Here is a 27,409-nt window from a genome sequence, read left to right on the forward strand (position 1 = left end):
CTCCCCTCCCCCAGCCTGGAATGTATTTCTTAAATAGTTAGATTTGAAAGTCACAATGACGCCTTGATCCTTGGGCTTCGGCTGGATGTCGTGTTAGCAGGCACAAAAACAACGCTAATCTCTTTGCACATCTCCAGCAGAGCTCTTGGGTAACATGGTGTATTGTCAGTCAGCAGTAATATTTTGAAAGGAATTTTTTTTTCCCCAAGCAGTAGGTCTCAACAGTGGGCTTAAAATATACAGTAAACCATGCCGCAAACAGATGTGCTGCCAGCGAGGCTTTGTTGTTCCATTTATAGAGCTCAGACAGAGCAGGTTTAGCATCAGTCTTCAGAGTCCTAGGATTTTTGGGCTGGGCACGGTGGCTCACGCCTATAATCCTAGCACTTTGGGAGGCCGAGGCAGGCGGATCATGAAGTCAGGGGATTGAGACCATCCTGGCTAACATGGCGAAACCCATCTCTACTAAAAAAAACCACAAAAAATTAGCCGGGCGTGGTGGCAGGCGCCTGTAGTCCCAGCTACTTGGGAGGCTGAGGCAGGAGAATGGCGTGAACCCAGGAGGCGGGGCTTGCAGTGAGCCGAGATCGTGCCACTGCACTCCAGCCTGGACGACAGAGCGAGACTCCATCTCAAAAAAAAAAAAAACAACCAGAGTTCTGGGATTTTTGAAACAGTTAATGAGCTTTGGCTTTAACTGAAAGTCACCAGCTATATTAGCTCTTAAGAGAGTCAGCCTGTCCTTCGAAGCTTTGAAGCTAGGCATTCATTTCTCCTCTCTAGCTAGGAAAGTCCAAGATAGCGTCTTCTTCTGATAGAAGGCTGTTTCAACTACACTGAAGATCTGTTGTTTAGTGTAGCTGTCTTCGTCAATGATTTTAGCTACATCTTCTAGATAACTTGCTACAGCTTCCACATCAGCAACTTGCTGGTTCACTTTCCACTTGTAGGTTTTGGAGCTGTCTTCTTAAACCTTGTGAACCAACCTCTGCCAGCTTCCTGCTGCTTCCTCACCTCTCTTAGCCTTCACAGAATTGAAGGGTTAGGGCCTTGCTCTGGGTCATGCTTTGGTTTAATGTTGTGGCTGGTTTGATCTTCTATCCAGACCACTAAAACTATCTCCATATCAGCAATAAGGTTGTTTTGCTTTCATATCATTTGTGTGTGTGCACTGGAGTAGAATTTTTAATTTTCTTCAAGATCCTTTTCTTATAATTCACAACTTGGCTAACTGGTGCAAGAGGCCTAGCTTTCAGCCTGTCTCAGCTTTTGACATGCCTTCCTTACTAAGCTTAATTTCTAGAAGTATGACCCTTTCTTTCACTTGAACACATACAGGCTGCTGTAGACTTATTAATTATTCTGTCTCAAGGAATAGGGAGGCCAGAGGACAGGGAGAGAGACAGGGAAATGGCCGGTCAGTAGAGCAGTTAGAACACACACAACATTCATGAAGTTCACAGTCTCACATGGGCACGATTCATGGTGCCCCAAAACAACAACAGTAACATCAAAGGCCACTGATCACAGATCACCATAGCAGATATAATACATCATAAAAAAGCTTGAAATATTATCAAAGGGTGACACAGAGACAAGGAGTGAGCACGTGCTGTTGGAAACATGGCACTTAGACTTTCTAGACACAGGGTTGCCAAAAACCTTCAATTTGTAAAAAAAAATACAGTATCTGTGAAGTGCAATAAAGCAAAGCACAATAAAACAAATAACTTTAGATATATCTATTTCAATTTTATATTCTGAATACAAAGGCTGTTTATTAAGAATGTTGAGCTACCCAAGTATAATGTATAATAAACTATACAGAAATAGCAAACACTTCTTTGAATAAGCTACCTACATAAAATATGATATCTTTAAGATATATTAATTAATTTAAGAAATTTGCTTAGATGCCTGCTGAGTAAGGCACTGCGCTAGGAGCTATGTGTGCAGTTGAATAAGGCACAACCCTGCTCTTAAGGAGCTTACAAACTAGCGGAATTTGTAAGACACTGTATAAGATGTGAGCTACAAGTGATTTCTAATGTGAAGAGCAGCGAATACTTTTTGCATTGAGCGTCAGTTTAGTTGTCTTTGCAAAAGCTTCTTTCTTTTCGTAATACGCGGCCTCATTCACAAACACGGGGTACACGGTACAGTCTCCGCCCAGGGGGATCGTCTTCCCATCAAGAGTTAAAAACACGGGATCCCCAGGATGCAGTGGTTTCCAGTCTTGATCCTCTCAGGAACAATCAAAATAAATATATTATATTTGGTTTTTCTCCTCTAAAAATGTATGTGAGACTCTAGACAACTAACGAATTACAGTATTCTGTTGTTTTAAAAGAGATACTTGAGCGAGGCATCGAGATGCAGGCAAGTGATCTGACTGCACTGAAATTGGGTCATGAATTTTGGCAGTAGTTTTAAGAGTTCCCCTTTGCATTTGTATAATTGAAACATGTAATTAACATTTGCTTCAGCCAGGTGCAGTGGCTCCTTGCCTGTAATCCCAGCACTTGGGGAGGCCGACGTGGGCGGATTGCTTGAGCCTAGGAGTTCAAGACCAGCCTAGGCAACACAGAGATCCTATCTCTAGAAAAAATACGAAAAATTAGCTGGGTGTGGTGGTGCATGCCTGTAGTCCCAGATACTCAGGAGGCTGAGGTGGGAGGATTGCTCAAGCCCCCAGAGGTTGAGGCTACAGTGAGCTGTGTTCACACCACTGCACTCCAGCCTGGGTGACAGAGCGAAACCCTGTCTCTAAAAAAAAAAAAAAAGAGTTTGCTTCAATACCAGGTTTACCTTGGATGTAGCCAAAGAAATGTATAATATTAAAAGGCAAAACTAAATGCATGTCTACCTAAGTGCATAGTCTGCCTGTTGCCAGCTCAAGTTAAATTCTGTTCAGCAAAATTTAGGAAATATCCATCAGGAGTCTTCTGTGTGCAAGACATTCTACTGCTGGGAAACATAAAAATGAGCCATGTTATACCTGCATACAAAGAGATTCTATTCTGACGGGGATTGGTGAGAGAAGGTGGTGCTGGGCTGGGGAGAGTCTGGGACAAGGTGAGTGTATTCCAAATGTGCTCCTACATTAGGGTAACAACTGAGTTATCTGAAGGGTCCCGCACCAGGGGTTTGGACCTTTGAGCCCTCAAGCACCATGGCTGTCACACCACAGGAATCCCAGAACAGTTCTTCTCAAACTTTGAGGTGCTTGTAAATCATCTGGGGATTTTGTTAAGATGAAGATTCTGATTCTGTAGGTTGGGGGTGGGGGCCTGGGATTCTGCATTTCTAACATTTCCCAGCAGCATCTGCATCACCCAGGAGCTTGTTAGAAAAGCAGGATTTCATTATGCGCAAGAGACCTACCAAATCAAAATCTTCATGTTAACAGGTCCCCAACGTTCACGTGCACAACATTAATGTTTGAGAAGTGCCGCATCACAGCAGTTTTCTCCATCCTGGTGGTGCATTATGATCGCTTGGGATGTTAAATACATATATACAGGTAGAGGGGCTGGCCCATTTCAGATATCAAATCAGAATCTGAGAGGAGGGCCTAGGCATCATTATTTTTAAATTTTATTTTAAAATTTACATACAGTGAAATTCACTCATTTTTGTGTACAGTTCTATGAGTTCTGACTTGCAGAGCATAGAGTCATATAATCTGCAACCATGTGATCAGGATATGTACTTCTTTCACCCATCTCCTCGAATCCCTCATGCTACCCATTTATAGTTCACTGTTTTCTGTGTTGATTGTATTTAGGCCCCAGATGATTTACAGGGTGGCTCGGCTGAGAACTATTTCTCTGAACCGGTGGTTTTCAGGCAGAGACTTGCCCCAGAATCACTAAAGGAACCTCTTCAACACACGTCTGGCTAGCCCCACCTGCGGAGATTCCGATGTCGTGCAGTGCTATCCAGACCTGAGCCACATAAAAATCACCTGGTGAACTCAATTGATTCCCTGTCTACACCCTGTTGAATCAGATCAGAGCCTCTGGGAATAGGACTCAGGAATCAGCATTTTTTTTTTTTTAGACGTCTCAGCTCTGTCCAGGCTGGAGTGCAGTGGCACAATCTCGGCTCACCGCAACCTTTGCCCCCCAAGTTCAAGTGATTTTCCTGCCTCAGGCTCCCGAGTGGCTGGGACTACAGGCACCCACCACCACGCCCGGCTAATTTTTTGTATTTTTGGTAGGGACAGGGTTTCACCATGTTAGCCAGGATGGTCTCGATCTCCTGACCTCATGATCCGCCTGCCTCGGCCTCCCAAAGTGCTGGGATTACAGGCGTGAGCCACCGCTCCTGGCCAGTAATCAGCATTTTTAAAAAGCTCCCCATAATTGTCACGTGGCTCAAGTTTGAGAAGCGCTACTTTAGTAGTTTGTGGTGGGTTCTAGGCACTGGGAGGGGGTCCCTTACGTGATTCCAATTAGCATCCCTTAATAAGAACTATCACTCTTAGGACAAAATCTAGACTCATAACTGGGTCCTGGACTGTGTGTTTTCTCCAGGCTCTACTGTCCTCTGCTCACTGCTACTCTCCAGGGACATGGGTCTTCTTGCTGTTCCTCAAATGCTCCAAGTTTGTTCCAGCCTCAGGGCCTTTCACTTGCCTTCCACATGGCTGGCTTCTCATCTTCTAGGTTCCAACTTCAGTGCCACCATCTCTGAGATGGCACTTTGTGACCACTCCATCTAATTGGAACCCTTTGTTATACCCTCTGCTATATTATTTTGTGTATTTCTTTTACAGCACTTATTACAGTTTGAAATGATTTGGTTTACATATTGTTTACTTATTCATGGTCAGTTCTCCTCACCCATTAGGATGGAAGCTCCATGAGGAACACTCCCTATCTTGAATCTCAGGGCCCAGAATGAGCTTAGTTGTCATTCAAAAATATTTGTTGGAAGAATTAACCAATCAATCCCTCCTGTAGAATACTGAGCCATTCCTTATTGTCTGTCAAATCAAAACCATCCTCCCTAACTTTCAAGACCTACCACTAGCCCAGTTTGCTACTGACCTCATCCATCTCACTTCTCCGCCTGTCTGGGATTATTTTTGTACTCCTCAAGAGTATCCTAAAACCTGAAAAATCCTGTTTTAGCCTGCCATGACATCATCACCTTGGCCTCTGTTTCTTGTACTTGATATTTTTGTCACCAATAGTGCTTTCTTCCTTTCTCTCCCCCAGTCTTTACCTTTCCTTTAAAACATTGCCTAAGGCCGGGTGTGGTGGCTCACGCCTGTAATCCCAGCACTTTGGGAGGCCAAGGTGGGCGGATCACGAGGTCAGGAGATCGAGACCATCCTGGCCAACATGGTGAAACCCCGTCTCCACTAAAAATACAAAAATTAGCTGGGCGTGGTGACATGAGCCTGTAATCCCAGCTACTCGGGAGGCTGAGGCAGGAGAATTGCTTGAACCTGGGAGGCAGAGCTTGCAGCGAGCTGAGATGGTGCCACTGCACTCCAGCCTGGGCGACAGAGCGAGACTCCGTCTCAAAAAAAACAAAAACAAAAACCAACACTGCCTAAGGCTCCTTCTTCAGGTTTCCACCTGGGTCCCATTAGGCCACAAAGCAGGATTTGCTTCACTCCTCTGTATTACTGGGCAGGCCACTTCATTCCGTTGCAAGTCTGAATGACTATTAGAGTCACTAAACAGGGATAGGAACTGGATCAATCAGTGTTTTTCAATCCTGATTATCCAAGCCAAAAAGATCAGAGTATCTCAGAGTGGAGTCCTGCCATTGCTATTATTATGTTTTTTAAAAGCTCTCTAGGTAAAGGTTAGTCGGGGTTGAAAGCCCCGGACTGATAATCCACCAGTTCTCTTCCATCTCTGAGGTCTGAGAGTGTGCAGGCCACTCGCGCTGGGGAATGGATACTTCGGCTTTGGAAATCTGTTCTTCTCTCCTTTTCCCTTTGCCTTTTCCAGATTTAAACCTCCTACATTCTCTCAAGAGCCTTTTTTCTTTTCCTTCTTCACTATGTCATTATTGATAAAACTAGGCAAGGAGTAAATTCTGGGGGTTCTGAGGAGAGTCGGGGACTAGTGGCAGAAGAAAGAGGTTCCAATTGTTTTTCTCTAACTTATTCTGTCACAGGGAGGTAGCAAGCAATGTGGCCAATTTGAAAGAGCACTAACTCTGGATCTGTCATTGATAGCTACATGGCTATGGGAAGGATCTAACTTCCGGCCCTGTATTTCCTTATGTTAAAATAGACATCATTAATTCCCACCCGCTGAATGTGGGTAGGAATTTCACTTTCTCTAAGCGGCCTTGTCTGACCACTCCTCTCCCACCTCATTGTTCTGTCATCACATCTGGCTATCTTCATTTCTAGACTAAAGTTAGACTTTTGTGTACCTACACTATAAATTCCATTGAGCGTGTAGGCCATACTTACTGATGTGTCCACACAGCCAGCACAGGTTACACTGAATAAGTACTGAGCGACTGTCCGAACATCTTCCCTATCTACACTCAGTGTCTTTTGAGAGCATCAAATGGGTGAATGTACGCAAAGTGCTGTATGAGCTGTAAACTTCTATTCAAAGGTACAGCATTATTATCTTCAACACTTTAAAGAAAGAACACATGTTACCTGCAGATTAGGATGGATGATAGCAGCAATTTCTCCATTTTCATCCCTGGGATAATCAACTTTCTCTATAATTTTATAGACCTCGATGGCACAGGGAGGAAATTCTTTTCCTATGACAAAAACAGTATGTATCAATGGCAACTAAAAACATCTCTGGGCCGGGCGTGGTGGCTTATGCCTGTCATCCCAGCACTTTGGGAGGCCGAGTTGGGTGGATCACCTGAGGTCAGGAGTTCGAGACCAGCCTGGCCAACATGGTGAAACCCCATCTCCACTAAAAATATCCTAGCTACTTGGGAGGCTGAGGCAGGAGAATCTCTTGAACCTGGGAGGTGGAGGTTGCAGTGAGCCATTGCACTCCAACCTGGGCAACAAGAGTGAAACTCTGTCTCAAAAAAAAAAAAAATCTAGAAAAAGGGAAGTTGACAATGTAAGGAAGAAACAATAATAACAACAACAACAATAACAAAATGAAGAGCGATGGGGAGAACAGATAACGTTTAGTTAAGGATGTTCATAAACAGCACTAGGCCAAAAGATGTCCTTGAATGATTCCTATCAGCACTCTGTCCACAAACATGCCAACGGACAGAGGTAGAAAACAGAACTGAAAAAGCCAGTTTGGGAGAAAAAGAATCTAGGTTTCAGGGTCAGGAGACCTGGGCTCTAATCCCCTGGCTATGCCGCCTTGAACAAGATGCTGAACTTCTTTTTTTTTTTTTTTTTTTTTTGAGATGGAGTCTCGCTGTCGCCCAGGCTGGAGTGCAGTGGTGCGATCTCGGATCACTGCAAGCTCCGCCTCCCGGGTTCACGCCATTCTCCTGCCTCAGCCTCCCGAGTAGCTGGGACTACAGGTGCCCGCCACCGTGCCCAGCTAATTTTTTGTATTTTTAGTAGAGACAGGGTTTCACCGTGGTCTCAATCTCCTGACCTCGTGATCCACCCGCCTCGGCCTCCCAAAGTGCTGGGATTACAGGCGTGAGCCACTGCGCCCGGCCGATGCTGAACTTCTTGAGGCTCGCTTTCTTGACCTGTCAAATGAAGGTATTGGATTAGCTTATCTTGGAGGACCCTTCCAGCTATGATGTTTTATGACTGAATATTTTCAGGAGGAGTTCCAGCAACTTAGGTGACTTCAGTATCGTGCTCTTTTTCTTTTCTTTTCTTTTTTTTTTGAGATGGAACCTCGCTCTTTCACCCAGGCTGGAGTGCAGTGGCGTGATCTCGGCTCACTGCAACCTCCACCTCCTGGGTTCAAGCGATTCTCCTGCCTCAGCCTCCTGAGTAGCTGGGACTATGGGCATGCACCACCATGCCCGACTAATTTTTGTATTTTTAGAAGAGATGGGGTTTCATCATGTTGGCCAGGATGGTCACGATTTCTTGACCTTATGATCCGCCCACCTCGGCCTCCCCAAGTGCTGGGATTACAGGCGTGAGCCACCATGCCGGGGCCTCTTTTTCTTAACTAAGTACATTAGACACTTGGACAGCTCCTGAGTAATGAGATCTTGCGATGCAGGCAGCCTGCCAGTGGTGGAGACCAACTTCCAAAGATGCAGCAACCTCAACCCAGTTCCCAGAAACTTGGAAAAGGAGTAGTTTATGTATATACCAGGCTATCTCTGAGCAAACAGGACGAACTTTTGGTCCAATGTAGGGCCCACAGTGTGTTATGGTCGCAACTCAAAGGAAAGCCTTCCTTTGCTTTTAGAGCAGAGTTAGAATGGGTATACCCAGTGATCACTTCTGTGTCAGTTAGCTTCTGCTGCACAACATACTACCCCAGAATTTAGTGGCTTCAAACAACCACCTCCTAATTTAGTTCATGATTCTGTGGGTTGGTTGAAAAGTTTCTTCCGTCTACACTGGCTTTGTGGATTCTTGATTGTTTTGCTCCTGCCTTTGTGGTAAGCTGACAGCTCACCTGGAGGCTGGATCCTATGGGATAGCCTCACTCTTATGTCTGTCAGCTGGAGTTGCGTGACTGTCTGTTAGGGTGCCTGAGTTTTCCACCTCAAAGTCTTTCATTATCCAGCAGGCCAATGTGGGCTGTTGCACATAATGGTACATGTACAGGGTTTGCAAGAGCAGGAAGAGAGCAAGCTCCAATGTGCAAGTGCTTTTCAAGCCTCTTCTATGGCACAAAACAAGTCACATGGGCAATCCAGCTATTCCAGGAGTGGAAAAATAGACTCTATCTCTGAACAGAAGGATATGAAACATCCACTGCCAGGATGTGGACATGGGAAAGGGAAGAATTAAAATCTATCACACCTTCCAAGATGAAGATGGGAACTTACCAGATCTCATTTCTTTAAACCAAAAAGTTGGATAGGAAGAAAGTAAAAACTGATAGAACACAAAGGAGTATGTTTTTGCTACTTACAGTTGGAAGGAGTCTCGAAAACCTAACTTCCATCTATGTTTGAGTATTCTCTGTATTGTTCTGGCCATCTTACAGATGCAGAAGATGACTTCTTACAGCCTCACAAAGTGTGGCCTGTTTCATTGCTGCTCAGCTTTGTTAATAAGAAATTTCTTTCTCGCCAGGTGCAATGGCACAGGCCTGTAACACCAATGCTTTGGGAAGCGGAGGCAGGCAGATTGTTTGAGCTCAGGAGTTCAAGACCAGCCTGGGCAACGTGGCAAAACCGTGTCTCTACAAAAACCAAAAAAATTAGCCGGGTGTGGTGGTGCACGCCTGTGGTCCCAGCAACTCAGGAAGCTGGGTGGGAGGATTGCTTGAGCCCAACCAGTGAGCTGTGACTGCACCACTGCACTCCAGCCTGGGCAACAGAGTGAGACCCTGTCTCAAAAAAAAAAAAAAAAAGAAAGAAAAGAAAAGAAAAAAAATTCTGTCTCTAGGTAACTTTATCTCATTGATTCTGTTCTGCCCTCTGGGTCACAGAAAATATGTCGAATTTCTTTCCAATGTAGACTTCTTTCTTTCTTTTCTTTTCTTTTTTTTTTTTTTTTGAGACAGTCTCACTCTGTCACCAAGGCGCTGGAGTGCAGTGGCGTGAACTCGGCTCACTGCAACCTCCGCCTCCTTGGTTCAAGCGATTCTCATGCCTTAGCCTTCGGAGTACCTGGAATTATGGGCACATGCCACCATACCCAGCTAATTTTTGCATTTTTAGTAGAGACGAGGTTTCCCCATGTTGCCCAGACTGGTCTTGAACTCCTGACCTCAAGTGATCTGCCTGCCTTGGCCTCCCAAAGTGCAAGGATTACAGGCATGAGCCACCGCGCCTGGCCAGGAATTATTCTCACTATGATTTTCAAGCTCTTCAACATTCTCAGTGCTCTCCTTGGCTAAATTCGTCTTTATAGATGTTTCTCCTGGATTACAGACTCAGAATTTATTTACACTTCTCAAGTGTTGTTTATTCAAGGCAGAAAAAAAAGACCATTACCTCCCTTATTCTGGGATTTTTTTTTAACATAAGAACAAAACTTTGTTCCTGATGTTGTTAAGCTTAAACATTTGGTTTAAACAGTTGTTAAAGATGGTCAGGACTTCTCGGATCTGCCTTCTCAGCCAGGATGTTTTCCTGCTATCTTCCTGCAACCTGTCACTTAGGTGAGCATGTCGCATATGTCTTTATCCAGTTCGCTAACTACAATTCTGAGTAGTACAGAGTCAAGAACAAAGCCCTTCAACACACTTCTTGAGACTTTTCACATGGGGCTATGATTCATTTGTCAGCATTCTTTGGATACAAGTGCTCAGTTGAAAATCCACCAAGCTGGATAGTCTAAATTAATCGTGGTTGACAATTTTTGAATTGCCAAATCCTTTGCTTAAATGAAATGTTACACAGAAGAGCTCTAACATACAGAAGAGCTCTGGTTGAAGCAGAGATAAGGGGTTAAGGGGTGGGGTGTTGCAGGAACTGCTTTTCTCCACCCTTGTGATAGGATTCTATGGACCATGATCTGAAAACCCTGCTTTCCACCCAGATTTGTGGTCTTCTATCTGAATGTATCACTTCTTAACGTATTGTAGTCCCACACTTACTATTTAAAGAGTTTATTGTAAATATGTTGTGGTCTTCTCAAAACCAGTTCCATTAGACACTATAGAACCTGCCCTCAGACAAAGATGGTAAAAAGCACATTTTCAGTTTTCATGATTTTGGAGTCAAAGGATTTCCAAGCACAAAAGGAAAGTCTGTGATTGCAGTAGGATGCACAATCTGAGGTTGAGGAATTTACTCCCCACAGACACTGAAGTATACACCAGCTCTGTTATTATAATTGCCCATTCCTCAACAACAATTTCAACTCAGTCTGTTGGAATAATTGTTTACATAGAATGCCTCTTTGATTTTAAGCAATTATTTTCCATTTTAAAGTAAACTTCCTTTATAATTAATAGACTTTTTAGTGCAGTTTTAGATTTACCAAATAAATGAGCAGATAGTACATAGAGCTCTATATACCCACCTTGTCCACCAGTCCCCATTTAATTAATTTTTAATTACAGAAATAATACGTAAATACATTATTCTTACTGAATATAATTAAGACAAAATTAGCCTGGGTTTTGCCTCCCCTTCCCAGTAACCACTGTTATCAGTTTGGTGTGTTTTCTTCTAGGACTTTTCCTGTGATATGTTAACATATATATGTATCCTAGAAGGTGATGACTATTAGTGTTATTTTAAAGCCAGTTGGTGTACTGAATGTCTTGGGCTACAACTTGCTTTCTGCTAATTACCAACGTGTTTTGAAGATTCTTCCATGTTAGTTTATTTAACTGTCCACCAACAGGTGGACATTCGTGCTGTTTCCATTCTTTTGCTGTTATAAATGATGCACGATAACTATCTTTGTAAACAACATGTTGCTTGTGCTTGTGTTTCTTTGAGATGTGGAATTGCTGGGTAATAAGATTGGTGTGTTAAGAAGTGGATGATGTAAAATTATCCTCTAAAATGTCTTTACCAACTTAAATGTTCACTTATATGTTCACCGGCAGGTAATGAGAGTTTCCCCTTTTCCTACACATTTACCAACGCTTGATATTTGCAGACTTTAATATTTTCCCAACTTAATGGGGGAAAATGATTACTTATTTTAATTTGCATTTCTCTAATTACTAGTGATGTTGAACATCTTTTCATATGTTTACTGGGCATTTGTATTTTCTCGTCTTTCTTTTTAAAATGGAGATTAACAGGAAATGAGGATTTAATGTGGAGTCTTTATTTGGCAGCTGCTTTTCTTGGATGTGTCTATCCTGGCCATTGGGGAATAGCTGAAGTAGATAAAAATTTTAAAAAGCACTTCATATCATTAGCATGGCAAATTTGACCCAGGTTCCAATTGTTTTTTTGTTTTTAGTTTTTTGTTTTTTTTTGAGATGGAGTCTTGCCCTGTCGCCCAGGCTGGAGTGCAGTGGCGCGATCTCGGCTCACTGCAAGCTCCGCCCGCTGGGTTCATGCCATTCTCCTGCCTCAGCCTTCCGAGTAGCTGGGAATACAGGCGCCCGCCACTATGCCCAGCTAATTTTTTGTATATTTAGTAGAGACGGGGTTTCACCATGTTAGCCAGGATGGTCTCAATCTCCTGACCTCGTGATCCACCCACCTTGGCCTCCCAAAGTGCTGGGATTACAGGCGTGAGCCACCACGCCCCGCCACCAATTGTTATTTAAATGTTTGGTGGTTAAGTTTGATAACGTCACCTTCATTATTACTTACCTTCATTGAAGTGATGTATAAAATCAAGAGCATGTTTAATCATTTTTCTCATTTGATCCAAGATATCAGCTCTCAGAACCCCTTGAGGCTGAGGACCAACTTCTATACCTAGGTACAGAAGGAGAGATAGTCACATTTATATAAGTATGAAAATAGATTATAAAACGAAGCATTTTAATGTATCAAGATTTAGAATTATGTTATTAAAAATTATTAAAAAGGTAAACCATGTAGCATCATGGAAAATATTTGAGACATAATGTTTGGCAAAACGTAAAGCAGAACATTTACATGTTTAAGTTAGATGCATAGTGAATAAAGACTGGGAAAGAACATGGAAAAAATCAGTGGTATTAGAAATAGGAAACTCTTGTGGTCTTTTTTATTTAGATTTCCTTCAATATTGCTAAAATATTTAAAAGTCATAACATAGTAAAAGAGGTGGATAAGTTTATGCTGACAAAATAATAGGTGGATCTGAAGAGAAACTGTTAAGATCTAACACTTAGCCGTTACGGGAGGAAGGACATCTATTTTTATAGATTTCACAGAAATCCAGACTAGATGAATCATGGATTTCAGTCAATATGACAACCTATGTGACCCTGGAGCAATTATTTTGTGCTTAACATAACAATCCATCCTAACACAATAGTGCAATGGTTTTAATTTTTTTTTTTTTTTCGAGACAGAGTCTCACTCTGTCACCCAGGCTGGAGTGCAGAGGCGTGATTTCTGCTCATTGCAACCTCTGCCTCCCAGGTTCAAGCGATTCTCCTGCCTCAGCTTCCCAAGTAGCTGGAATTACAGGCACGGGCCACCACTCCCGGCTTATTTTTGTATTTTTAGTAGAGGCAGGGTTTCACCATGTTGGTCAGGCTGGTCTCAAACTCCTGACTGCAGGTAATCTGCCCTTCTCGGCTTCCCCAAGTGCTGGGATTACAGGCATGAGCCATCATGCTTGGCCTGGTTTTAATTTTATGCAGGAAAAACTTGTGTTCATTTCTTCTAACTCATATGAAATGATGCCTGTACTATTAGGTCTACTTTGTGTGGCTGTTAAGCATCCATCCTTACAACTACAAAATACTCTTTCTTTAAACTATTTTTGTAGACCCTTCCTTCCTGTTCAAGTCTCCCACAGTCATCTCCCCAGTCATCACCTTCTCCATTTGTCAAACCATTTACCAACTGCACTACCCTCATTCTCTTCCATCCCATTAACATACTGCATTCTTTTATACTTACCTTGTTTTCACCTGCTTCTGTTATTTCCCAATACACAAAATCTTATCATATTCTCTTGCATCATTTTTTATTTGTTGTGCTTAGGTTTCTTGCATATACGTGTGAACATATATTTAAGTATATGTTGTTGTAAATGTGGCTAAGGTATGCATCTGTGCATAAATGACTTATACAAATATGTGAAAAAGTGTGTTTGTAGATATGTCTGTAGGAATACTATAGAATACATTGTTGTTTGCCTACCCCAAATCCATTTCACCTTCCTCCTTTTTCTAATAGAATCCTGATTTTAGTTGGGCTTCCAATCTTCAAGGTAGGTAAATTTTTCTCCAGTTCAAGAGTAAATGTTGAATAGTTTAAGTCAATCATAGTAATCTCCTAGTCAATGATTTAAGAATAAAGGAATCTTTATTATGCACAAAAGCATCAATACTTGAAGTAAGGAATTGGAGTAAGCTAAATATCAAAATATAGGCAATTAGCTGAAACAAATCAAAGGTTTAGCAATAAGAGATACAGATCCTGTTTCTCTGTGACACCAAATAAAAGCTTAAAATTTCCAAACTTTCAAATATCAATCTTGGGCTATGATATTTGTAGGCAATACTCTTAGCCAGAACAAACATCTGCTGATATGTTTGGCCCTTACGAGTTCAGCCAAATCTTTAAAATATTTCAATATGAGGGAATATTAAATTCATTGTAAATAATTAGAAATGTTATATGTTCTCCTTCCAACTTTGCTGTTTTATTTAGAATATTTTTATATCATGCACTCATTGGAAAAAAAGCATGTTTAACATTAGAGAGAATCTTTCTGAGTCAACATTTTATAATGCACTAAGAATATTACTGCATATAAATTTTGCTTTAACTTCTAGTAGCCACCTACAAGGACCACCTTTGTACTCTGTTCCCAAGGCAGAAGAAATGTGACAGGATCATTCTAGGTAAACCTTATCCTAGAAAGAAGCAGTTTGCTGCAGCCACTCTTATGATCATACACACACACACACACACACACACACACACACAAACACACACACACACACACAAGTATGGGAAAGCAACTGGACACAGCCCTCTCCTAACTTTCTCAGACTAACCGTGGTCTCATTTGAGACTTAGAAAAGTTATTTGTATAATTATTGTTCATTCAGCGCCACTCCTGACTCTGCCATAGCCATGTCCTACAATCTAAATATTCTGCTCTGATATGAGATCTTGTATTGAAAAGTTAATTTTTGGTTTGGACAATAGGGCCACCAAAGATGGCCATATAAAGATCCCATTATTATGCACAAAAGTATCAACGCTTGAATATCCAGAATAATTTTAGATTTTTATTTATTTATATTGTTTGCCAACCTGCTTTTAAATTAAATTACTCCTGGCTAAACCATCTGAGATTTAACAAAAAATATTTTAAGTTGTAATTTTAATTGTAATGTAGTCTGCAGATAATTAATTATGCTAATGGGGCGCTCAGGAAAGAGAATAGAATAGAGAAGAAAGAGGGTGTTTTAGAGGGTGTATGAGTAGTAACTGGCAGGATAAACAAATGAATAGATGACAAACAACTCGTGAAATGTCTATTGCAAAGCAGGTGGTAAGAGGAATGTGGAGAGAGGATTCTTCATGGATCTTCTGCATATCTGCAAGTCTCGTGAGCAAGACACGGACTATTTTTGTTCCAGATGATCTTTTCAAGGATGTCTGTATAGTGAACAGCCTTGGAAGTTAGGAATGAGGTCTTCCTTGGGGCAAGGGGCACTCGTGCCTACTGCCCATTATAAAAATGAAGGTTCACAGCTGGGCGCGGTGGCTCACGCCTATAATCCCAGCACTTTGGGAGGCCGAGGTGGATCACCTGAGGTCAGAAGTTTGAGACCAGCCTGGCCAACATGGTGAAACCCCGTCTCTACTAAAAGTGCAAAAAATTTGCTGGGTATGGTGGTGGGCATCTGTAATCCCGGCTACTCGGGAGGCTGAGGCAGGAGAATCACTTAAACCAGGAGGTGGAGGTTGCAGTGAGCCAAGATCGTGCCACTGCACTCCAGCCTGGGCAAAAAGAGCGAAACTCCATCTCAAAATAAATAAATAAATAAATAAAATTAAAGTTCCCTCAGCTCAGGGTTTCTCTCCTAGAATGCAACCACTGGCATGGATAGCTGCCATCTGGCTCTCTCCATGTCACCCTGTGTTAACTGGAGCTTGGGGAATGGTGCAGAAATGCTAACACTCTGCTATTACTACTGTCAATAATCTATTCTTTGTCTCTGTTTCAGGAGTCTTGTGTCTTCTACTAGCACTCAGAGGTGCTAGGCTAATGGTTAGCTTGAAAGCCGGGTACAATTTCTCAGATCTTTGACAGGTCTTGATAAGGAGAGGGTCAGAAAACCACCTGGAGTAGGTCACTGGTAGCACAAGCACTTTGGAGAAACAGATCCCTTGCCTTTCTGATCCAGTCAGATCTGACCACTCCGGACAAGCTCGTGAATGTATGTATTTCCGGTGTTAGATGGCTAGTATTTTTTGTTTGTTTGTTTTTTTGAGACGGAATTTCACTTTTGTTGCCCCTGCTGGAGTGCAATGGCATAATCTCGGCTCACTGCAACCTCCACCTCCGGGGTTCAAGCGATTCTTCTGGTTGGCTAGTATTTTATATATGGTTATAGTTATAGAACCTGCGTGGGAAGGAATGGATAAGTTTGTATGAGTCTGTGTGGGATATGTGTGATTAAAACTGTGAATGAGGTACAGGCATGGTGGCTTATGCTTGTAATCCCAGCACTTTGGGAGGCCGAGGTGGGAGGATCTCTTGAGTCAGGAGTTTGAGACCAGCCTGGGCATCATACCGAGATCCTGTCTCTACAAAAAATAAAGAATTAGCCGAATGTGGTGGCACATGGAGGCTGAGATGGGAGGATTGCCTGAGCCCAGGAGGTCAAGGCTGCAGTGAACTGTGATCGTGCCACTGCACTCAGCCTGGGCAACAGAGTGAGACCCTTTCCCAGAAAAAAAAAAAAACCCAACTGTGAATGATGATCATTTATAAGTTGGAATTGTGTACTTACTGGTAATTTGAGCTAATATTTAGTAAGCATATATTAGCAGCCTGCAGAAGGGGGTAGGGAACAGGAGTGCTAAGATAAATGGAGAACACAGTGTATCAAGTATGGCATGTCATCAGTTAGGGGTTTGGGGCCCTTGTATATGATATTCCTTTTTCCTCAAAGTGTTGTCTGAGGACAGGGACTGGTCCACCAATTGTCTGCTGCTAGTCCCAGGCAAGATAAGTACAGAAATTAAAGTAAGTGTTTAGAAACTTTTATAGCAATTTGACATTGCTGCAACATTCAAGTATGTGATCGTTTTTCTAGAAATTCATTTTTAAATTATATTTTACAAAAGTATTGCTCTATAGCAGATTGGAAATCAACAATGGCCTTTCGTCACAGATAACTTCAAGACACTTGTCTAGAATCCTGTTGACTGCTCTCAATTTTTTTCCTTTCCTCCCCCAAACACATACACATACACAACCTCAAGATGGATCCCACTTCTTTGCGCCTTCTGTGATCCATCAAGACTGCGTTAGGTCTTTCCTGCTCTTCCAGTCTCCTGTAATTGCCCCTATTTAGCATTTATCACTCTGTGCAATGATTACCTGGTTACCTGTCTGTCTTCTCATCAGATACAAAGCTGTTTGAGGGAGGCTGCAGGATGCCTTCTGAGGCACTGTTTTGGGGTAGGGCATAGAGGAAGGGCTGAGGAGAAGGTGCCAATACAACCCTGAAGGGTCAGGAATTTTGTAGAGGCCAGCCCTGGCTAAACCAATGGGTTGGAAAACCCCCGTCTGTGGTACCTGTAACTAAAAAATATATAAAAATTACAGGGTGGCACATGCCTGTAATTCCAGCTACTAGGGAGCTTGAGGCAGGAGAATCACTTGAACCGGGGAGGTAGAGGTTGCAGTGAGCTGAGATCACACCACTGGACTCCAGCCTGGGTGACAGAGCAAGACTCTGTCTCAAAAATAAAATAAAAAGTAAATTTCTCTGAGTTTCAGCTAGGACATATTTTATTGAGTTATGACAATGGGAACTATGACTTACCCACAGGATACTTGGCTATAGAACGAGTGGTTGCATATTTGAGGGAAGGATGCTCAATAAGATAAACATAGCAGGGTAGTGGAGCCAAAGAAGTCTGAAAAAAATCGAAAACATCTTTCTTATTATGTAAAAACCGTATGTTTTGTTCTCTTTGCTTCGACAGAGTCAATAATACCTTCAATACATTTTACTTCATCAACTAAGATTGGTAAGACAGCTTTATGAAATACTTTAAAACCCAATGGTATTATAGCTTTGAAAACATACAAATAAATTATACAATATGAAATTCATATACAATTGAATTATACAATGTCTTTCCAGGTAAAATGTACATTAAATAGTTCTCCAGAACCATGATCAAAAAACATGAAATAAATGTTCTTTCTTAATGGATGTGGTGATTTTTGTTTCATCACTGGTTACACTAACTATTTAGCTTGGTATTGGTGTCTTAAACAATTCTGTTTCTATTCCTGTGGTCCAGCTCTCTACAGATGTTGGGTGATTCCCCCTCCTCTTGCTTATCTGCATGAAAATTGAAGACAGGCCTCTTGGTTTGGATAACAAAGTGTCAGCAATACTGCTTCCATATCTGGCAACCAAAGCATTCAGCTCTCTCTTCAATAGGCAATGAAGAATTGCTACATTATGATCTCCTACCGGGACCACTACCCAGTTACTGTCCAAAACTGAAGGGAAACAAAAATAATAATCTTTACTATAGGCCAAGTATTAGGCTAAATGCTTTAAATACTTTATGTCATTTAAGGCTTTGAGTACCCTTATGGGTAAGTGTTGTTATGACACCAATTTTATAAAATGAAGGAGGCAAGGTTTTGGGAATGGTGTGTTTTGTCTAAGGTTAGTGAAGGAGAAAGTGAGGATCTGAGCACAGGCCACGCTTTTTCCTCTCAATCATCCTCGCTCTCAGGAAGGAAGGCTATCTAGTACACAGAAATAAGCACACAGTTCCTTATGTGTGTTTCTGGCTATTTTCTAGCAAATCTTCTCCGAGATTTCTGAGCCTTAAAATGATTAACTATATGAAGTACTGAAAGATTAGACGTGTTCTGGGGTGTCTAAATCAAATGGGGACGAGGGCAGGACTAAAGGGAGGCAATCTTTTTTATCACTCGGCTTTAGTCTACATTAAAGGGCTATTTCTTAAGTTTCCTAAAACCTTGTAATTGAGATCCCATACCATTTAAAGTTTTAATATTAATTTTACTTGGTTTTAACAAATACCCCACCATCTGGTGGCTGTCTGGATAAAACGTGTAATTTTATAGACACAAGAATCCACAAGTGTTTTATTACTTTATTAATTGTGTTTATTATTTTACTTGTTTCCTCTCTTTTTCTCCTTCCTCTCACCACTGCCTCTATGTTCTGGTAGCACCCTTTCCCCCAACCACCAAGCCTGGCTGTGGAATAAATCCCATTTCTCTTGCACCTTCCCTCGTAACCGTTTTCTGATTGTCTCACATCCATAATTGACTTAAAAGTACAAGTCCTTTGCTAACTTATAAATTAATAACATTAACATTACCTTAATATAATGAAACATCTGAATTAAAAAGTTATTCCTGGAATCCTCAAGAATAAGAGTGCACCCCATGTTAGAAGTGGTGTTGTGAAGGTCAAAAATAATGTCATAGGAATCTTCACTATCTTTTGGACCAAATAAATGATTTATTTCTTGAGCCCTTCTCACTTCATATGGCAAATCTTCTGACATTTTTTTGCTGTTATAAGCAGAAAGAAAAAGATTAACAACATCTGTGCCTGAGATAATATAAACATATAATAAGAACACAGTGTAAAAAGAACCAGCCGCCAAATCTTTAATATGAAAAATCTGTGTGGTAAGTAAAAACTTACCTGAAATGTTTATACATGAAAACTTACATTCTTTTTCTTCATTTGATTCCATATAACTAATGTTGCATTGGCATGCTTGCAAAGTAATACGTTCATTTATGTGGCTAGTCATGAATAGGACATATCAAACAGAATTTGTCATTTGATTTCTATCTTGAGCACAACATATCCATTAATTTAATGAACAGTTTCCTAGTAGTTATGGTACACTGGGTTATTTATTATGGGACTAGACCATCAAATGCATCTTTTTTCCCCCACTTTAGCTAAGTCTAGTGCACAAATATAGTCACTTAGGGGCTCACATAATCTAATTAGAGATCATTTTAATTTTTTGAGACAGGATCTTGCTCTTTTGCCCAGGCTGGAGTGCAGTGGCCCAATTATGGCTCACTGTACCCTCAAACTCCTGGGCTCAAGCAATCCTCCCATCTCAGCCTCCCAAGTAGCTGAAACTGTGGTGTGTGCCACCATGCACAGCTAATCTTCTTATCTTTTGTGGAGATACAGTCTTGCTATGTTGCCCAGGCTGGTCTTGAACTAAAACTGCCTTTGCAAAAATTATAACTGAGACAATTATTACAATGAAAGAGATCTAACCTGACTCCATCTTGCTTCTAATCTCCAAGCTATTCTTGTTCATGCCTGGGTGTAAACTGAACTAACTTTGGGAGGAACTTATAGTTTAACTTTGAAACAAAGATGATAACAGCCCCTTCCCAAAACAAGCCCCCTTCCTACCTGGGGACTAGACTGCCTTTGCAGGACTAACAAATTAGCCACAAGATTGGAAATTATGATTTAGGAGTCATGCAGCCGGAGGGCCGCACGATTCTGAACCTCCTGAAATTGCTCCTGGGGATAACACCACTATTGTAAAACCTAAGATCAGGGCTTGAGATATTTTGTAAACCCTGAGTTGACAGATCAGCTGGCACCACCCAGATGGATAAACTGGCTTATCTGGTCCGTGGTTCCCACTCAGGAACTGATTCAGCACAAGAGGACAGCTCCAACTCCCTATGATTTTACCTCTGATCTGACCAATCAGCACTGCCAACTCACTGGCCCCCTACCCACAAAATTATCCTTAAAAATGCCAGTCTCTGAGTTTTCAGGGAGACTGATTTGAGTAATAATAAAATTCTGGCCTTCTGTACAGCCAGCTCTGCGTGAATTAAACTCTTTATTGCAATTCCCTTGTCTTGATAATTCAGCTCTGTCTGGGCAGCGGATGAGGAGAACTTGCTGGCTGGTTACAGAAGTTTTGGCCTCAGGCAATCCTCCTGCCTTGGCCTCCCAAAGTGCTGGAATTACAAGCATGAGCAGCCACACCTTGCCTAATTAGAGATTCTTAATTGAGGTCCAGGAACCACTAGAGGTCCAGGGACAACGTTTTCAAAGAGTCTGTAACCTCTCCAAAAAGGCCACAAGTTTGCAGGTACAGATATATGTATTTTTTTCTGGCACAAGGGCCAATAGTTTTTCTTCCATTCTCAAATGGGCCTCTATCCTCTCCCCACTTCCCACAATGGTTAGGATACATTTTTTTTCTAGATATAATAATGTTTTTCATTTACTTTTCCTCATTAAACCGTCCGACCACATTTTCTTAAAATTCCATCTATTTGTATTCCTTGGTTATTTTTGCTAGTATCTTCAAGAGACCTACTGTGCAATGGGCTAATTCCTGCCTGGAATGCAATCAGGAAGGTGGAGTAGTTATTTTGTGACTTTGAAGCAAAAACCATTAGGACAAAGCCTGCATCTTGAGACAGGGCAGTGGGAAGGTAGAAGGGACCATGTCGAGATGGTGCAGTGGGAAGGTAGAAGGGGCCACGTTGAGATGGTGCAGTGGAAAGGTGGAAGGGGCCACGTCGAGATGGTGCAATGGAAAGGTGGAGGGGGCCACGTCGAGATGGTGCAATGGAAAGGTGGAAGGGGCCATGTCGAGATGGTGCAGTGGGAAGGTAGAAGGGACCATGTCGAGATGGTGCAGTGGGAAGGTAGAAGGGGCCACGTGAGATGGTGCAGTGGAAAGGTGGAAGGGGCCACGTCGAGATGGTGCAATGGAAAGGTGGAGGGGCCACGTCGAGATGGTGCATGGAAAGGTGGAAGGGGCCATGTCGAGATGGTGCAATGGAAAGGTGGAAGGGGCCATGTCGAGATGGTGCAATGGAAAGGTGGAAGGGGCCACGTCGAGATGGTGCTGTGGGAAAGTAGAAGGAGCCTATGCATTGATGATATCATGTGGCCGCTGCACCAGCCCTGGACAGCCTACTTCTGGACTTATTATTTGTGAACAAGAAACCCTTATTTGTTTAAACCACTATTCTTAGGTTCCTATTATATGCAAACCAAGCCTAATGGATATTTATACATTTTAAAAGTTAATTCATGAAATAACCCCCTGAGGTCGCCTCCAACAATTTTAGTTCTTTATCATTCTTCTGCATTTGAGTAAATGGTGCTAGTATCTACCCAGTTGCTCAGAGTCAAGTCTTGAAGTTTTGAAAAATGATGGACACTTTTGAGTTTTTTCATGCCTGCAGTTGAGCTCCCATTGGAAGAGTCCCAAGGGATGAAGAATAGGGAAGAGTGAGATTCTGAAGGGCATTAGCCATACTAGGTTGATTAAATCTATTCTGGATACATTTTTAAAGAATTTTCAGCAGGGGAGAGACATGATAAGATTTGCATATTAGGATGATTCCTAGAGGTATCAGATGGAAAATAGATGGCAAGAAGGGTCAGAGCAAGTCTGGATGCAGAGAGACCCTTTAGGAGACTATTCTAACTGTCCACAGAGGAAATCAACTAAGGTAGTGAAACTGGAGAGGAAGGCTGGATTTGTGAAGTACTTGCAAGGAATAATTGGGAGGACTTACTGACCCACTAGACGTGGGAGACGAAGCACTGGGAAGGTTCTAGGGTGATTTTCATATGGGACTTGGTGGATAATGATGCTACCACTGAGATGAGGAATACAGGAAAATGAATAAATTTGGGAGAGATAGGATGGGAGAAGTTAATTAGTTTATCTATTTTATAATTTTTCAGCCACGCTGGGAACAGTCTAGTCTCTGAATAGTGTTAACAGTAAGGAGCAGAAAGTGAACTTAAGTGAAAAGACTGTGCTCACTGAAATGCATACTTCTGGGTGTTCATAAACTCACCCCAGTCCATTTCACACCTATTTGGGAAGTTAATATGCCGACTAAAAGTTATTCTTCAACAAATTCTTACTTGTAATATAGAAGTTAGTTAACAGCTATCTTAGGTCAATAGATAAGCATGAATTGTGTTGACATAACCTCAGTCATGAAGATAAAGCATTTCTCAAATTAAAATTTATGCTAGTAAAAATATGATTTGATACAAACAGGATGACTGCCGTATAATTGCCCTGAAAAACATCTATTCCATAAAGTGAGGCATGTTTCTATTAAGAGTAGTGTCCATTTTTTGATCTGTGGTGAGACTAAACCTAAGGAGTGATCTAACTCAAATTAGAGTTGATCAGAAAACAGGCACATAGAACAGCGGCTAGTTGTGCCTGTGCGTATATCTTTTTTTTTTTTCTTTTTTGAGATGGAGTCTCGCTCTGTTGCCCAGGCTGGAGTGCAGTGGTGCCATCTCTGCTCACTGAAAGCTCCGCCTCCCAGGTTCACGCCATTCTCCTGCCTCAGTCTCCTGAATAGCTGGGACTACAGGTGCCCGCCACCATGCCCGGCTAATTTTTTGTATTTTTTTTAGTAGAGACAGAGTTTTACCGTGTTAGCCAGGATGGTCTTGAGCTCCTGACCTCATGATCCGCCCGCCTCGGCCTCCCAAAGTGTTGGGATTACAGGTGTGAGCCACTGCGCCCGGCCACGTATCTTATATCTTAGCTAGTAGTCTACCAACTCCTTGAGGGGTAGAAACCAAGTTTATAGAGCTGTGTACTCCCCCAGCACCTGGCGCAGTTTCCTGAGAAAAACAGATGTTTCAAAATATTTTTTAGTAAAAGAAAAAAAGTGGCCCAGCGTGGTGGCTCACACCTATAATCCCAGCACTTTGGGAGGCTGAGGCAGGCAGATCACCGGAGGCCAGGAGTTTGAGACCAGCCTGGCCAATATGGCGAAACCCCATTTCTACTAAAAATAAAAAAAATTACCCGGACATGGTGGCGGGTGCCTGTAATCCCAGCTACTCGGGAGGCTGAGGCAGGAGAATCACTTTAACCCGGAGGTGGAGGCTGCAGTGAGCCGAGATTGCACCATTGCACTCCAGACTGGGCAACAAGAGCGAAACTCTGTCTCAAAAAGAGAAACAAAGAAAGAAGAGGTAAAAAGCAAATATGTGGAGTCATATTATATCTACAGTGGTAGCTATTATGATGTAAACAAAGGCAAAAATAATTAATAAGGACCTAACCTAGCATGTTATGACTGCATACTTGTATGCAATATATTATAAATCAGCAAAATTTAAGCTCTGAAAATTCAGATGGTGTCTTTAGTTCTCATCTCTGGCATCCCATCTACGATAATCTACCAAGGAAGTTAAGTACGTCTGCTACTTCGGATCACAGGGAGATCTGATGTCTTCTGTTTTTTTTTTTTGAGACGGAGTCTCGCTGTGTCACCCAGGCTGGAGCGCAGTGGCGCAATCTCGGCTCACTGCATGCTCCGCCTCCTGGGTTCACGCCATTCTCCTGCCTCAGCCTCCCAAGTAGCTGGGACTACAGGCGCCCGCCACTACGCCCGGCTAATTTTTTGTATTTTTAGTAGAGACGAGGTTTTACCGCGTTAGCCAGGATGGTCTCAATCTCCTGACCTTGTGATCCTCCTGCCTCGGCCTCCCAAAGTGTCTGATGTCTTCTGGCAAAAGATTTAATAATGCTTTCATTCAATAAATATTACTTGAAACATTACATTTTTTGAACTAGAACTTTATGCATTACCGTAAACACAGTTGCTTGAAAACATAGTAGTGAATTTCCTAAAAAGCTAACAATTATGTATGCAAGCATAGTGGCCAAACACTAACTCAATGCAAAGGAGTATTAAAACTGTTTCTTTAAAGGTATGATTTTAAAACAAAACCCTTTTCTATTTATTGTCTCAGTCTGTATACATTTGAAAAGAAAACTTAATAATCCAGTGCTTAAGAAAGTTTATAAAAGAGCACGTGAATGCCCAGTTTAGATAACTGTGCAATTCACAATGCAGTATAATTAAAAGTGAAAGTAATCTTATTCAACATACGACTGCATATACGGACATCAATTATCATCTGCGTATACATATATGTGTTCTCTTTCACACGCCTACCACTTTTCACACAACATACATACATATACAATACAAAGCATAGTCTTACCCAAGATTTTCAAGGTCAAAAATGCGATTCAGGTCACAGTCAATATATCTGGTACACTTCTTCACTGCTCTGGGGTTAGTAATAAATGGTTTTACCTCCAGCCCTGTTCTCTGAATCTCAGCGCCATTCTCTAGCCAATACTTAACCAGAAATACTCCGGTTAGCTCATTGCCATGGGTTCCTCCAAAGATAGCAACCTTTTGTATATGTTCTTCAGCAATGTGACAAGAAGTCATTTCACCAAGTAGTTTTTTATCTGATTTCTGCAATTCAGAAGAGAGATCAAAGGAAATTTTATTTTCTTAAGAAAGGTTTAGAAATTTAAATGAGACTTTACCCAAAGGGCAAAGTACAGAATTCCCTTGAATGGAGTCTATTTTAATTTTCTGTTACAAGTTCTAAGCCCCGTTTATGGACACTCCCTTCTTTAGCCCTGCCCTTTACCATATTTGGATTAAAATATGCAAAGATCAACTAGAGATACAGCTGTTTACTTTAACTTCTAACTCCCTCAGATGGTCAGTAGATCTAAATACAGTAATAAATTAGCATTTCATACTAATACAAAAATTCTGTTCTTTTCCTCAGCTAGGATGTTGTCCAGTGAGGCTTTCACAATTATTTCTAATAATAAAAATTGTTTATACATTTCTAATCTCAAAAAATAAAAAAGTGGCCCACTCAGTATTTCCACGGGCATTTCAAAACATTTCTTCTCTGAAATAAGTTCAAGCACTTTTCATGATCTGAGGGCATTTGAATCTCACCTCTATAAACAGCCAAAGGCTGACCCTCAGAGACCTCCTCTTGAACCGGCGCCCATTCTTTCAGAATGCTTTTTCACAATCAGAAACAGAAGGGCCAAATCAATGACCACTTGGGACTCGAAAAGCTACCCTGAAACATCCCTTCATTTCTTTCCCATGAAGTTTTTGGTAATTCTGTGTTAACTTACTTATGAATCTTCCTCATTTTTTGCCTAAATACCAAAGGAAAGACAACTGTTAGTAATTTTCAAGTCTTTGTGATGCCTGAAAATGTCTTGGGACATACTGCATGTGCTAACCACGTCATGTGAACTTATATAGACACAGCCTTATTCACTGTCAGCAGGGACTCTCCACTGGACTGTGTTACTCCAAAAGGGGTCTTACTAAGGGAAATTATCCAGAATGCTAAGATGATTACATCCCTTTGGAGAAATGACTCTGAGCCAAATCTGATTTGATTTCATGCTCAATCACCCAGAAAGTCAAATATGTTCAAGTACTGGAAATACCATGTGCTAGTAATGCCAGCTTGTTTGATAGAGGGTACGATAAGAGTGATTTATTACAATTGCACAGTTTAATTTATAACGTTCTTCCACTCAGTTTATTCATACATTAATTTTATACGATAGGGTGGGTTAGGTGTTGACATCCCCACTGTAGGGGTAAACGAAAGAGAGGTTAAGTAACTCAGTTAAGGTTCTGCAGGGATGTAGGAGAACCTAGGCCTGAGACCCATGTTTCTCATTCCAAGTCTAGTGTTTTTCACAGGACAATAGGGTGCCTGTCTATTATTTTTGGTCTTCTTCACAGTTCCAGTTTTGCTCTTTCAGAATTCACATAAACAGCCATTACAGTGTGCTCAGGAAACAAACATACATACAAAGAAAAGACATGGTGGAAAAATAAAATATGAATGCTTCCTAATATTTAATAAACCCAATGAATGTTCTTCCTTTAAGAGCTTATAATACAGAGACAGAGAAAGCAAAATAACCACATCAAATCTACATATTAAAATGACTGTTCTAATAGAAAAAAAAGCTCCTGTAGCCTTTGACTGTCCACATCCATGTACACTGAACACTTCAGACGGTGTAGAGATGATGAAAACACACGTAAAAGTAAACAGATGACAGTTGTTTAGTTGCTTTGGTTTTAAGAGCAGTAACTGTGGTGAATTATTAACACTCTACTATGCTTGGTTTCTTTTCTGCTGATTTGTAGTTTGTTCTGTCCTTTGCCCTAGTCTCTCTGGAAATGCTGCTTCAGTTATTTACTCGTAGCTGGCACAAATGACTTGCATTTTGAAGCTTGTTTTATGGAATTTTAACAGATCAGCACTTCGAAGCACATTTCACATTCATAAATAAAGTTTCTCTTACATGTCAAAATGAATAACTTTTTTGAGAGTTAATGAATTGCAGCAATTATTTCCCATACTTACCTTGTTTTTTGGTGTACAGAGTTTGTCTTCTGTGGAAAGCTTTATTAGGAAAAAGGAGAGCATTTCCTCAGAACTAGAGCAACAGAGGCTTTTCATACTCTTATACCAAGTTAACTTCCGAAAGATTTTTAACTCCCTGTTTCCCAAAGTGTACTTGATTTTTGGGATGACCCACAAAAACCACACTTTTTTATTAGTTCTCAGCGAACTGATAGTATACGAAG

At 41.5% G+C, this 27,409-nt stretch overlaps 2 protein-coding genes across 3 annotated transcripts in view; one reads left to right on the plus strand and one right to left on the minus strand.

Annotated features, from left to right (window-relative positions):
• SPATA22 (spermatogenesis associated 22) overlaps positions 1–27,409 on the plus strand; it is a 68,754-nt gene that overhangs the window by 12,112 nt on the left and 29,233 nt on the right. The gene's annotated exons all lie outside the window — the stretch shown is intronic.
• ASPA (aspartoacylase) lies at positions 1,728–27,302 on the minus strand. The gene is made up of 7 exons (XM_003277829.4): positions 27,186–27,302; positions 24,969–25,231; positions 19,273–19,468; positions 17,721–17,814; positions 12,355–12,462; positions 6,644–6,753; positions 1,728–2,242 (listed from the first exon to the last, which is right to left on the minus strand). Exons 1-7 carry the CDS (start codon positions 27,279–27,281, stop codon positions 2,045–2,047), a joined length of 1,065 nt encoding a protein of 354 aa, XP_003277877.2. The 5' UTR covers positions 27,282–27,302; the 3' UTR covers positions 1,728–2,044.

Source organism: Nomascus leucogenys, chromosome 19 (genome assembly GCF_006542625.1).
Source record: "Nomascus leucogenys isolate Asia chromosome 19, Asia_NLE_v1, whole genome shotgun sequence".
In the NCBI taxonomy this organism is placed as follows: domain Eukaryota; kingdom Metazoa; phylum Chordata; class Mammalia; order Primates; family Hylobatidae; genus Nomascus; species Nomascus leucogenys.